The sequence below is a fragment of the Monodon monoceros genome, unplaced genomic scaffold, assembly GCF_005190385.1.
Source record: "Monodon monoceros isolate NGI ecotype Baffin Bay Population unplaced genomic scaffold, NGI_Narwhal_1 Super_Scaffold_14, whole genome shotgun sequence".
NCBI classification, from domain to species: domain Eukaryota; kingdom Metazoa; phylum Chordata; class Mammalia; order Artiodactyla; family Monodontidae; genus Monodon; species Monodon monoceros.
In genome coordinates, this window is record NW_021703770.1 from 62,561,109 (window position 1) to 62,575,611 (window position 14,503).

At 39.0% G+C, this 14,503-nt stretch overlaps 1 protein-coding gene across 1 annotated transcript in view; it reads right to left on the bottom strand.

The window, feature by feature from the left end:
• Window positions 1–3,265: 3,265 nt before the first annotated feature.
• CUNH8orf34 (chromosome unknown C8orf34 homolog) overlaps window positions 3,266–14,503 on the bottom strand; it is a 332,018-nt gene continuing 320,780 nt past the window's right edge. The window contains 2 exon segments of the mRNA XM_029222885.1: window positions 3,266–4,045; window positions 7,235–7,294. Of these exon segments, the coding sequence (XP_029078718.1) occupies window positions 4,038–4,045; window positions 7,235–7,294 (68 nt within the window). The 3' untranslated portion in view covers window positions 3,266–4,037.

The following is a 14,503-nucleotide window of genomic DNA, read 5'->3' on the forward strand; positions in this document are numbered from 1 at the left end:
GCAAAGGAACAACTCTGTCCCTAGGACCGAGGAAAATGATTGAGGCTCTCCTCCACCGCCCCACCCCCAAAGAATGCCTTATAAGACTCTGGGTTCAGCAGCTTCAGGCAATGGTTATTTTCCTTATAACCAATTAAAAACTTATGTTTAATTACTTTGAAGAAAAAAAGGAAGATCAGGCCTTCTCTGGTGGCGCAGTGGTTGAGAGTCCGCCTGCCGATGCAGGGGACACGGGTTCGTGCCCCGGTCCGGGAAGATCCCACATGCCGTGGAGCGGCTGGGCCCGTGAGCCATGGCCGCTGAGCCTGCGCGTCTGGAGCCTGTGCTCCGCAACGGGAGAGGCCACAACAGTGAGAGGCCCGCGTACCGCAAAAAAAAAAAAAAAAAAAGGAAGATCAAAATGTTGTAGCAGGACTCATTCTTAAGTCTTTTCCGAAGACCTTAGTTGTTAACCAAAGAAGAAGGAATTTGCAAGGTAGATGTCTCCACACCCTAACTAAAAACACCTCAAATTGGTAATGCCTTAGTTTTTCTTCCTAAATAAGGGATACTAGTTTCTTACACACCACCCCCCATACAGCTGCTTTTTATTCCAGCTACCCACAGGAAGTTTCTACAGTCTTAAACGAGACCACTAAAGGTTGTTCCACAGATGAGCCCATGCTTGTCTCTCCCCTGAAATCCAGCTGTGCTTACAGGAACCCGGGGGCCTTAAAGTGTATTGCTTTTGACCTTCTCCTTCCTAGAAGCAGTGTGTGGGCCACCCACTCTGTCCAGCGTACATAAAATCTTTACTCTTGAAATCACTTTTTCAGTCCCTTCAGTGCGGGTGTGTATGTTCCTGAGGCCCTGTTCTCGCAGCACACTCTCACTGGGGGATGCCATCTACTGCCCTGATCTCTGATACCTCTGCTTGATTATCTTTATGTTGATGGCACTCAAAGTCTTGGCTACGTCCCCAGTCTGAGTTCGACATGTCCCCAACGGAACTCAACATCTTCCCCTCATTCTAAAAATATTTCTAGAAGCCCTTTTTGTGTGGGGTTTTCAAGCCTACCTCTGCCAATAACTCTGGAGTTTGTTAAGAAACACAAAAGGGGACTCCCCTGGTGGCGCAGTGGTTGAGAGTCTGCCTGCCGATGCAGGGGACACGGGTTCGTGCCCTGGTCTGGGAGGATCCCACATGCCGCGGAGCGGCTGGGCCCGTGAGCCATGGCCGCTAAGCCTGTGCGTCCGCAGCCTGTGCTCCGCAACGGGAGAGGCCACAACGGTGAGAGGCCCGCATGCTGCAAAAAAAAAAAAAAAAAAAAAGAAAGAAACACAAAAGAGACAAAATGAGTAATGGGAGCCAGGATGAGTGCCAAGAGATTCAGATTTCATGTGTAACATTTGAAAGAGGAGATAGGAAAGCAACCTGGAGAAATTTCCTGTGCTGGGCTCCAGCTGTTTACTGGCCCTTGGCCTCTGAAAATGGTTATTGGAGTTGACAAAGAAGAGAGGGCAGAAAAACAAAAAAAAAAGAGGGCAAAGATTGTGGTGTGTGTGTGCGCGCGCGCGTGAGCGAGAGACCTGCCGGTTGACATCGATGAAGAGTCTCTTCTTCTGAAAGTGAGCATATATCTAGCCTGGCTCCCCTGAGACTTCTTCTTTATTTTTCTAATTTTTTAAATTGAAGAATAGTTGATTTACTATGTTGTGTTAACTACTGCTGTACAGCAAAATGATTCAGTTATACGTATATTCTTTTTTTATATTCTTTCCCATGATGGTTTATCATAGGATATTGTATAGGGTTCCCTGTGCTAGACAGTAGGACCTTGTTGTTTATCCATTCCATATATAAAAGCTCACATCTGCTTACCCCAGCCTCCCAGTCCATCCCTCCCCCAAATCCCTCCCCCTTGGCAACCACCAGTCTGTTCTCCATGTCAGTGATTCTGTTTCTGTTTCATAGATGGGTTCATTTGTGTCATATTTTAGATTCCACATATAAGTGATATCATATGGTGCTTGTCTTAGTATCACATGGTGCTTATCACTTAGTATGATAATCTCTAGTTGCATCCATGTTGCTGCAAATGGCATTATTTCGTTCTCTTTTATTGAGCACTCTTCTTGACCAGGCCTCAACCTTGGCCGATAAAAACTGCAGACTCTCAGTACAACTGATTTTATCCACCTCATCCTACCCCCACATTAAGACTTGAACAAACACAAACATAGTTTCTAAGTCAAGGCAGCAGCCATAGAATGACCTCCTAGATTCCCATTTGGGAAAGCACAAGGCTGTCAAAAGAATCTACTGTTTGTTCCAGCCGACACTTGAAGATAGAGCCCCTGTTGTCCAGTCTCTGAGGGAGGATAGAAGTCAAACTTCCATAAGTGCCAGTTAGCAAACCCAGAGGACTTTCACATGGATCAACCCCCCTTCCTGCTTTTTACAAATTTCCATTCCCTTGACCTGGCTCAGGTAGTGGCAATCCCTCATACCTACTCCCTCACTCCCTTTAAAACATCCAGTCACCTCTGTACAAATCGAAGTTGAGTTCAGTTCATGCTGAACTCTCTTCTCTATTGCAACAGTTCATCACTGATTAAAATCTGTCCACCTTAATTCGTGTCCAGTGGTAGCATTTTCAGCAATATACACTCTGACATCCTGGTGGATCTGATTCCCGAGGTTGATGTGGCAGTTAGTAGGGTGACTGTCTCCAAGAAATGGTCTGTGGACAAGAGGAGGACAAAAACTGACCAAGTGATGGTTGGATGTGATGGAGGAAAGTAATGCTCAGATGAAGGCATTGGGGTGACATGTTTTAAAGAAAGACTATTCCCAACAGGGAGAACATTTGGATTCTCAGAACTTTTTTGAAGATATTCTTCATGGTAAGGATGTTTAAATACAGGTGTGTTGTGGTCTCATAAACTTATTCTCATGACTTTTCTCTTTTCTGCTTAAAAATATACTGTTTTCTAAGCCTTTAATTTGTTTCTACCCATAAAAAACAATAACTTTGATGAAAATTAGTCTCATGAGTTCTCATGCACACAAAAATGTTAACTAAGAAAATTTATTATATTACTTGATTTAGGACTATGACTTCGTTCATACAATCAGAATTTCTTTGTTTATTCTTTAGCCATGTTCTGGCCTTTAATGTTTGTCTCTTTGACAGTTATACACGCAGTTTTATAATTTAACCATATGCCTTAAAGGTCCAGAAAGTAAACTTAGATTAAGACAAATAAGATAAAACAGACAGTAAGATACTCAACAAATTTACTTAGTTCCATTCATTTAGCATCAATGCATAACACATTCCAAAAGCGAGCATATATCAAACTTAAAATGGATAACCTTAATTGGGTTCAATAATCGGATAAATGGTCAAACAGTTTTCATTGCATATGCTTTGGGCCATGCATTTCATTCCTTAAGGATCTGCTTTATTGAATTAACATATCAATTATTTATTTTGATAAGAACAGGGAAGATAGAGGAAGAAGCAGCAGTGGTGGAGAACACGCCTCTTACTGCTGCACAAAAACACACATGGCAGGTGACAACACCAACAGCTAACTCCTGGAGAGACCTAAATGGCTTGTCTTGGCACGTGTGGGTAAGTACAATGTTTACTAATCTAAAAAACGAGAAAATATTATAAAAATATAAGAAGTAGAAAACCCTAGACAAGTTAAAATACAGAAAAAATTTAAGCAAAGTTATTTGAATCAGGCAATTTTTAAAGTATCAAATAGTAATCTTAATAACTAGGTATAAAGTAATCTAAGCCCAGGACACTAACCATGTCGAAAGGCAGTAGGCAGCCTGACCTCCCCAGAATGCTTTGCCAGAGTTAGTGTGCTCTGATTACACACTTAGGCACCCCTGGTTACAAGAGTGCTTGTTTATTATTGATATTATAAAAATAACCATTCTCTAAATGATTACACGTAGTAAATAAAATTAGAACTATACATAAGGATTTGAATAATGCCATTTCTTTAAGGACCACTTGCAACTTCTCCTGCCTGCTTCACAGACCTGTAAGGCAGAAAGAAAACAGATGAAGATGTGCTTAATGATGGATCTATAGCACAGCATGTTCAAAAGAAAGACTGGGATTTTAATGCTTTCCTATACTCCACCTGAACCTTTACAGTGACACTGATCTTAGAGTACTACCTCTATTTACCATATATTACTGCCATTATATCAACTTCTGGTATCTGTATAAAAGAATTTTTGCATATATAATGCACAAAAATATCTTGGGCTGTTAAAATAGATTGGCTTGTCTCCAAATATGACCAATGAGAAATACCTGCAAGGTATGTACACAATTACTCTCCTGGAAGGAATTATGAAACTGAATTGAGAAAACTAGAGCAGCATAAGGTGGGTCAGGCTGCATGTGTCCTACTTCGGCACTGGAACTACTTGTCCATACAGCTTGATTAGAAAGAATTTATTTTTTTCCTAGAAAAATATGACTAGGATGGCAAGGGGATATGTCCACACTTCAAGAATACGTTATGTGGAGCTTCAAGATGGTGGAGGAGTAAGACGTGGAGATCACCTTCCTCCCCACAGATACACCAGAAATACATCTACACGTGGAACAACTCCTACAGAACACCTACTGAACGCTGGCAGAAGACCTCAGAACTCCCAAAAGGCAAGAAACTCCCCACGTACCTGGGTAGGGCAAGAGAAAAAAAAAAAACAGAGACAAAAGGATAGGGACGGGACCTGCACCAGTGGGAGGGAGCTGTGAAGGAGGAAAGGTCTCCACACACTAGGAAACTTCACTGGCAGAGACGGGAGGGTAGGTGGGGGGGAAGCTTCGGAGCCGCGGACGAGAGCACAGCCAACCCTGCCAACTCCTCTCTCTCACTTACTCCTTCAGGTCTTAAATATCACTTTCTCAGGGCCCTGTGCCCAGTAGTCAAGCTAGGATCCCCCTGCTGCATGCACTTATCTCAACCTAATGCTTATATAATGATAATCATCATTATTGCATGTAAGTAATATTTATGGTGTGACTTCATCATCTAGTAGCTTCTGTCACCTGTGACAGTGATGTGTCCTTCTCTGGCATAGTTCCTGACTCACTGGAGGTCTTTATTTAATATAAACCACATGAATGATTTACTCATTTTGATCTCTTAGTCTGAAGGGCAATATGCCTGTATGTCATGCAAAGAACATTTGAAGGACTAAGAAAGAGAACCACATGATCTTTGCGCTCCTGCAGTGGTACCGTTATTACATAGAAGAGGGATACAATTTTTGCTTGTGATACAAAAAAAACAGAACTAGAAAGAAGGAAGCTATGAGGATTCAGATTTTGGAGCAAAATAGGAGAGTAATTTCTTTTAAAGTAGCTTTTAAACATTTTGTACAATGTCAGAAATTCACGTGTTTTTTGTTTGTTTTTGGTCACCGTGCTGTACATTACGTCCCCAGGACATATTTATTTTACAACTGGAAGTTTGTACCTTCTGACCACCTTCATCCATTTTGCCCACCTCCTGCCTCTGGAAACCACCAATCAGTTCTCTGTATCTATGAGCTTGGTGTTTTGTTTAGATTCCATGTATAAATGAGATCATATGGTATTTGTTTTTCTCTGTCTGAGTAATTTAACTTAGTATAATGCCCTCAAGTTCTGTCCATATTGTTGCAAATGGCAAGATTTCATTATTTTTTATGGTTAAATAATATTCCATTGTGTGTGTGTGTGTGTGTGTGTGTGTGTGTATGTACCATATTTTATTTATTTATTCATCCATTGATGGACACTTAGGTTTTTCTGTATCTTGGCTATTGTAAATAATGCTGCAATGAACATGGGGGTGCAGATAGCTTTTTAAGACATTTTTTTTTAGCCATCCAGACAGTATTCTGCAGATGTAAATACAGTTGACCCTTGAACAAGATGGGTTTGAACTGCGCAGGTCCACTTACATGTAGATTTTTTCCCATAAATAAACACTACAGTATTACACAATCCATGGTTGATTGACTCCACACATGTGAAACCTCAGATACGGAGGGTTGACTGTGAAGTTATATGCGGGTTTTCAACTATGTAGAGAATTGTTGCCCTAACTCCCACATTGCTCAAGAATCACCTGTATATGATTGTGTATGTGTCTATGCATTACATGTAACAAAAAAGAATTATATCTAGTATACTGTCTTGTGACTCACTTTTTTATGTAACAATATTGTAAAAACTGTTTCCACATCAAAGTATATATCAATATAGATAGATGGATTCAGTTAATATCAGTACAAATCTATGTATATATCGAGTTAATATATATCTCATTCTTTATAACAGATGCACATTATTCCATTATATAGATTGCTGTAATTTTTTAAAATCAATCCTCTTTTGTTGGCCATTAGGTTGTTTCCATTTTTTACATTTTCCAAGTTTTATTATAAATCAGTTTCCAAGTTTTATTATAAAACATGTGCAATGAGCATAATAATATTCTGATAACTACACAGCATTGAGGAAATTATTTCTTTAGGTGATTTCTTAATACAGAATGATTGGGTCACTGAGCAACTAGAGCAGAGCACAGGAGGTGGTGTACTTGCATTACTCAAGGTGCCCGTACAGAAGCTAGTGAACTGTTTGGTGGGGATATTGCAGAGAAGAGACGAGCGTGAGATGGGAAGAGACGTAGATCTCAGATTCTTTCTTATTTTGATATCTTATGATTCTATGAGTGCTAAGGGCACACTCGACCCTTTACTTCCCTCTGTAACATGCTTGAGAGAAGATACTGAGAACTGTTCATCTTTATATATCCAGCCCATAGAGTAACCTCATGTCCATGGATGTGAAATTGTTTTGAGATGCTGTATCTCTAAGATATATTTAATGGTGTCATAGAGTCCATGGTCTGCACAAAGGGGGGTATATGTTCTCATCTCACATGTATCTAAAAGTAATTTTCCTGCTATAGGAAGAAGGGGATTGAAATCCTCTTCCCACTTCCTCAGCACAAAAGACTACAGACTCAGTGAGGGGCCTGAGATCCATGAAAATCACAAAAACAAAGAGAAAACATCATGCAGAGCAGCTGGAGGAAAATCTTTTTCTCATTATAGGTCACGAGGACTATGTATTTAAAAAAAATCTGAACTTCAAGTAGTTGCAAGTGGTACCCGTCATTACCTGACATTGACATTAAGTGCCCTGAGCAAACATACCGGAGTAGACGAGTGCAGGACAAGAAGAGCATGGAACACAAAGAAGAAGATCAGCAGAACCTGCACAATGAAAGGAAGAGAGGTCATGTGCTGGACCAGGAAAAGAAGTCCATCAAACGCAATTCCCGTGCGGTTTGACCAATTTCTAATGAGGATTAACTGAAATTAATATCGAAACTACATTCAGAGTATATAGTGACTGCAATGACACACCAGTTAACTGTTTAATAGTGTGTAGGTTCTCACTTCATAATTCAGTCATTTCAATTTAAACTTTTTCTGATCTTAAATAAAAACTAGGGCAAAATGCCCCTCCAGATAGTGTTATGAATATATACATGGATTGCAGGAAGATCCCATCTAAATCACAGTCATGATTTTTATGTCCAGCATGGGTTTGGCAGGAAAGTCATGCTCTACAGACTGCTACCATAACACAGAATATTCAGGATTGGATATATACATGTCACATATTGTGATGCTATAACATTTGTAATTTAACATAATTGTCACAAAATTATTATGAGATTTGCATGAAGTAGTGCATATTTACATGTATACTATATATATATATATATATATTTTTTTTTTTTTTTTTTTTTTTTTTGTGGTACGCGGGCCTCTCACTGTTGTGGCCCCTCCCGTTGTGGAGCACAGGTTCCGGACGCGCAGGCTCAGCGGCCATGGCCCACGGGCCCAGCCGCTCCGTGGCATGTGGGATCTTCCCGGACCGGGGCACGAACCCGTGTCCCCTGCATCGGCAGGCGGACTCTCAACCACCGCGCCACCAGGGAAGCCCCTACCCTATATTTTTAATGCTTGGTGCATAATATTAAACACTAAATGTAATTCCTCTGAATGCATCCCTGAGGCAGAAGAGCAGTGCATAGTAGGACAAGAGGACATGAGTATTCTAGTTAAAAAGAGCGGGGAAATAAAACAGAAGATCAAAGAAAGTGAAATAAGGGCATCAAGGGAGATAAACCTTCACATTTCTTAAAGAGAAAGGAAATAGATTAAGCCCAAGTTTTCCAAAGCAGATCTTGGAACACTAGTCCTACAAGCTGTTAATATAGATGATCCACAAACAAACGGTTCCTTGATCAAAGACTTTTCAACAGCAATATACCATTGGCCTTTTGGAGGATCAAAATACACACCAGCATATTAAGGGCTCTTAGAAGTCTTATAATAAAGAGAACTTTTTTACCTGATCTTTAGCAAAGTTATTTGATAAGAGATTTTTATATAACTCACTTTAAAAAATTCTACAGTGGTAAATACTGCTTCAGCTAGAGTAAAGAGGCATGGCAATGCAATGTCTGTTTCACCAAATTTAGAGGCAAGATATAAAAGCATGGGTTTTGTACTCAAATTGACCTGAGTTCAAATTCTGGCTCAACCCCTTCTCATACACATGACCTTGAGCAAGTTAGCATCGCTCAGCATCCTGCACAGAGGAGAGTTATAAAGGGAAACACCCTTGGAAGTATCATTAAGCATTTGGTATTTGACAGTTTTAGAAAATTCAAATTTAGATGAATAAGAACTACAAAAACATTTGGATTCAAGGTGGTGATTTTATATGTAAAGTAGATGCTGAATAAAGTTGGAGAACTTGGTAAAATTTTAGAAATCTTACACATAGAGGGGCTTTGAGTAAAATAATGATGTATTCACATTTGAATGTCCTTTACCACCCAGAGATATTAGAGGTTCTGGCAAGACAGCAGTTGAATTAATGCTCTATATTAGTGGTTCCCTTAAATTTTAAGTGTATCAGAATCACCTGGAGGGCTTTTGAAACAAATTGTTACTTCCCTGGTGGCACAGTGGTTAAGAATCCGCCTGCCTATGCAGGGGACACGGGTTTGATCCCTGGTCCGGGAAGATCCCACATGCCATGGAGTAACTAAGCCCGTGCGCCACAACTACTGAGCCTGTGCTCTAAAGCCAGTAAGCCGCAACTACTGAGCCCATGAGCCACAACTACTGAAGCCCATGCGCCTAGAGCCTGTGCTCTGCAACAAGAGAAGCCACCACAATGAGAAGCTCGTGCACCGCAACAAAGAATAGCGCCTGCTCGCCATAACTAGAGAAAGCCCGTGTGCAGCAGGGAAGACCTGACACAGCAAAAAATAAATAAATTTATGAAAAACAAAAACAAAAAGAATTAGCACAGATTGCTGGAGTCCACTATTAGAGTTTCTGACTGAGTAGATGTCGGATGGGGCCAAGGAAACTGCATTTCTTACAAGTTCCCAAGAGATGAACATCACTGTTCTATGTAGCATGGACTTTAGGGTGAAGCGTGAAGCCAGCTGTGGTCTGGCCCACTTGAAGAAAAAGGAGTAGTGAGGTGTCTGGGTACCAAAGGAAGACTGAAGTGTGAGTTTAGTGGGAAATAGAGAATCTGAAAGGTAGAAGGTTTGGGTAGACTGTAGATTATAGTAGTCTAAGATCTTAGAGTAGGATGCTACTTCACATTTGATGAGAAAAAAAATTACACTTCCTTAGAAGAGCACTAGACTTGAGAGGGCCAAGGAATTTTAACGGTAGGACATTGGATAAATAACCCAGATGAAAGTTAAAATTTCCTAATGCTAAGAGTGTGGTAGAGAGGAAACCAATGAACCAAATGTCAGCACCCCACATGAAAAAACAGCAGAGACTGATAAGATTATAGTGACAAGGAAAGACACAGGACAACAGGACAAATGGCATAAGCCTAAAAAGAAGGAGAATTTCAGGTAGAATATTAATGTTATCTCATGGTGCTTGACACGTGGCAACTGAAAAGAGCAGCTTTCCCTGGTGAAGCCTAAAAGGGAAGCAATGTCTTCTAGGAACCATTTCAAATAAGGCAAAAAAGGCATGGAGAGTGTTCTTTGAGTAGCACTGAAGAATGGTCAGTTTGCAAATCAAATTCCTGTTCCGTAGGCCACAGTGGAAAGATCTGGGAAATGTGTCAACAGCGGTTAAGAATACAAATACATGAGAAGATTTTATTTTGATAGAGGCAGTGGGGCAAGGCAGAGTAGCCAAGGACAACAGGAATAAGAGACAGAAGTAACCGATCTCAAGTTTCTGAACTGAACTTTGGCATAACCTTCTTGTATGGCAACTGACTTAGGCGTCCAGCCTTAGTGAAGCAGGGCTGCCCGTACCGGGGGTAGCCCATTACTCCCCATAATTGTGGGAATGTAAGAAATGAAGCAGCTTTGGTGGGGGAAAGAACAAGCAACGAGAGAGTAGCCATAAAGTCTAGATAAATAAGATCTTAATAAAGATAAGAGTTTTGTTTACAGGTTAGAACCCTCTTCTTTCTTCCTGAGTGGCTTATTCAGTGCAAAGCGGCAACACAAATCGCCTGAGGCAGTGCATCACACATGCACGTGCAGGGACTGATGTAAATGCTGTGTGAATGCACCATGTTCACTTTAACTCTGATGGAACCATCGTTACTACAGAGGAACAACACATTGAACGTATTCAACGTCGTTGAATGTATCGTGTTTTGCTGTGTATACCAATAAATCATTTGTTATGCACATTTGTCTGTGTTTGAGAGACATTATGGGCTCTGAATAATAAGAAGAGGAGACTGAGGCTTGGCCGCTGCTCAAGTAATCTTCGAGTCACTTACCCAGTTTGAACTAAATTCATTCATTCATTCATTCGTTCAGTTCATTTAGTAAATATTTATTAAGTAAATACTGAATGTATAAATATTTATTAAATAAATATGTGTTGAACACTTACAGTGTACAATAAGATTAGTAAGACTAAATTTTCCCTAACAGCTTAATTTTTGGGAATTAAATATGTGGAAGCAATTTATAAATTATAAAGCCTTATATAACTAGCAGAAACTTTCAGAACATCATTTTAAATGCTAACAAGTGGATAAACCTTTATGTACTAATATGAAGGGGAGTCATGTATAATTTATGCTTATGAATATAGAAAAAGCTATGCTTTTGGTCTGAAGAATGTTTAATTATACTAAAGTTGATATACAGTTTCGGGATATTTAGTCAACATTTCAAAACAAGTCATTTTGAAGAAATCTGGCAGCATGCTTTGAACAGTTGTTCTATTTTTAATAGCATACTATGGGATTGAAAACATGCTTAATGTAATTACTAAATGTTATTTATTTTATTTTGTCAAAATTTTAATTTTTATGTTTATCATATATGCCGCCTTTAATTTTCTGGATGACTTTGCCTATAGATAATAATTTGGAGTACAGTGTAAAGATAAGTAAATCAAATTGAAGTTTATATTAAAAGCAGATTTCCTACCCAAATGTATTACTGCTTGTTTCTTTATATGTCACTTTTTCTTATTTTCATGTTTTATAGTGTTTTCTTTATGATACAAATTCTTTCAGTGCTCAGTGAAATAATTCCTTTCTTGATACTATATATACACACATTCCCTCCCCCTCCCTCCTTTTTTAAGCTTTTAGAAATGCAGTGACATTTCAGAGTAGAACATATGGCTTTGGATTAAGCTAGAATTAAATTGCACTTACTAATTGTACATCCTTGGGAAGAGGTTTTTAACAAATCTGAGTTTGTAAAATCAGTAATACCACCTACACATCAAGTTGTCACAAGAATTAAAGGAGATACTACATAGCCCATAACAACAAAAATGTAATAAATGTCAGTCCTCTTCCATTCTCTCCTTTTTTACAGATACATATGTTTCTATATAAGCCTTAAAATGTCAGTTATTCATAGTAGGCTTTAAGGAGAAACTGAATGCTGTAATTCTAAATATATCCCCCAAATAGACTTTGTAGTTTTATTTATGTTAGGCTATGTGTCAATTTTCCCAATTTATTATTAAATTATATATATATTAGAATATATGCTAATTCTCTCAGTGAAAAAGATTTATTATGCCACATTTTTGAAATTCTGTGCTTAGAACTCCTAGTCTGTCTTCATATACCCTCTTTATTATGCCTACACAAATAGTTTCTTAAGCTATAGTGTCTATTTTCAGGCTAGGATTTCTTGCCAGATCCTAACAACAAATATTCCACTACCTCCTCAGAAATTATGCCAGTAAACTTTTAGCCTAGCAGAGACAATGAAAATATAGCATCTTCTGGAAGGAATAGTTCATTCATTGGTTTTTTAAAATTTAGTTTGAGAAAAGTAAGCACAAGTCTGAAGTAGCAAGAAAAAGAAGAATGAAATAATAAGGTAGGTTGAGGTCAAAGATCATATGGCTGCAGGTGTCCCAATTAGTAGATATGAGATGACCTCTTACAGCCCGGGGTAATATGTAAGAGCATTGCATAAGACAGTCATACCACCCATGAGCCCACCCAAGGGCGTGGTCACTCTTTTTGCCCCAAATTAGGGTTATAAAACCCTTCTCTCTTCTGCAATGTCAAGGCACATTAAAGGCAACAAGTTGAATGTAAAAGACATAGAATAATTAAGAAAAACAGAAAAAACAAGTTGTAGCTTCACAAGTGAAAATATAAATCATTCCTGGTTAGTAAGTAAAAGGCAAAAAGTATTTGGCAGAGAACCTTGGAGGAGAGCCTTCTCCTTTATTCCCATGTAGTTAATGTATCTCTGAGAGTTAAAATCTGAGAATTGAACAATTATAGATGCACCTGAGCGTCAGCCCTTTCTCTGCAATTTACTAGCCTGGGGACCACAGGGAAGAAATAGGACCTTAAATGCATCTCCTGACTCCTAGTTTTTTTCCCACTCCATCATAGCATCTAAAAAGAGGAAATTAGACTCCCACTGAGAATATTAAGTGAATATTAAGTGTGTGTTCACAATAAAAAAAATGAGTCCATTAGTAAATTGAAGTGAGAACCTAGCAAGTGCTAGGAAGAAATTCCGTGCAGGAGTAAGAACAGCCTCATTAATAATAACATCATTAATGGTAAATAGAAACCTAACAGTAAGTGAGAGACAAAAGTCATTGTGGGACAGAAGATACATTAATATTGTCATTAATTTTTAAAAATAGAGAGCAACCATTTCATATGATACATGCTTAGCCTAAAAGTAAAAACTTAGAATTAACTAATATTTACCAAGCATATACTATGTATCTGGCACTATGTTTATATTAATATAAGTATTAATATAATATTAATATTCTCACTCTATGAAAACAAAATGCAATAATCTAAAAATGTTTCATTCTAGTCTGTATTTCTGATGCCACAACCTAAACCATTAAAATCTTGGGAATTCCATGTATAATGTAGCCTGACACTTTGACATCATTGTCTATTAACTCACTTTGGTTTTTCTGTTGTCTACAGTCTGCTGCTCCTCTACCCACCTCTTCTACTTCACTTGATAGGGTGTTAGTCCTTATCTTGGGACTGGTAAATAATCAGCTGTGGTACCCTCACACCACTGCCTCAAGCACTGTGCACATAAAAATCTTGGGAGACTGCCTGGAAAGAAATGACCTGATGTTTGGTTAAGGAGAACAAAGGTTTTTCTTCAAGGTGAAAAGCCTGGCCAAATCCTAGGTGGACAGCAGAATCCCACAGCCCCACTTACTGCTCTAATCACTTTGGTTCTCAAGAGTCACAGCATAAACTGCGTCACCCCCTGGAAAGGGAAATGAAAGGAGGTATTAGTGAAAGATGAGGCAACGGAGGTAAACACCGCTGGATCCAAAGAAGAGCTCTTGGTTCTACTCCCGCCTCTGCTACTAACTGGGTGACATGGCAAGCCCACCATCTCTTAGAGCATCAATTTCTTCTTCACTAAATTGAAAGAGTTGAGGTTGAGAGGATTAGATTAGTTTAGCACTTCCTAAAATCCCAGAATACTTGTCCTTCCAGCAGTTAATAGGCACTCTGCAAATTATAGGCATTGTAGAAAATAGGCATTAATGGGCATTCTGCGAAACGGACTTAAGTAAATATGAAAAAAATACCTGGGATAAACACAGGTCAAGCAGATCTTGTTGCTGTCGGGCTACCCAGTGACTTTACTATGTAAATATTTTGGAAGAGACTCTATAGTGTTTTTTCAAGTCAACAATGAACAATATTTTCCCCCATTTGAAGCCAGGATGCTGATTACAAGTGATCTGTTCACTTAAAATTACAGAGCTGCCTTGTTCCTCTCGCAAAGGGATGTCAATGGTATGTCTTACAATTGAGAGCCTCTCAAATATGTATGTATGTATGACATGTAGGATTTCTCAAAACTTATTTCACCACAAATTTTTTTTGTTTTTGCGGTACGCAGGCCTCTCACT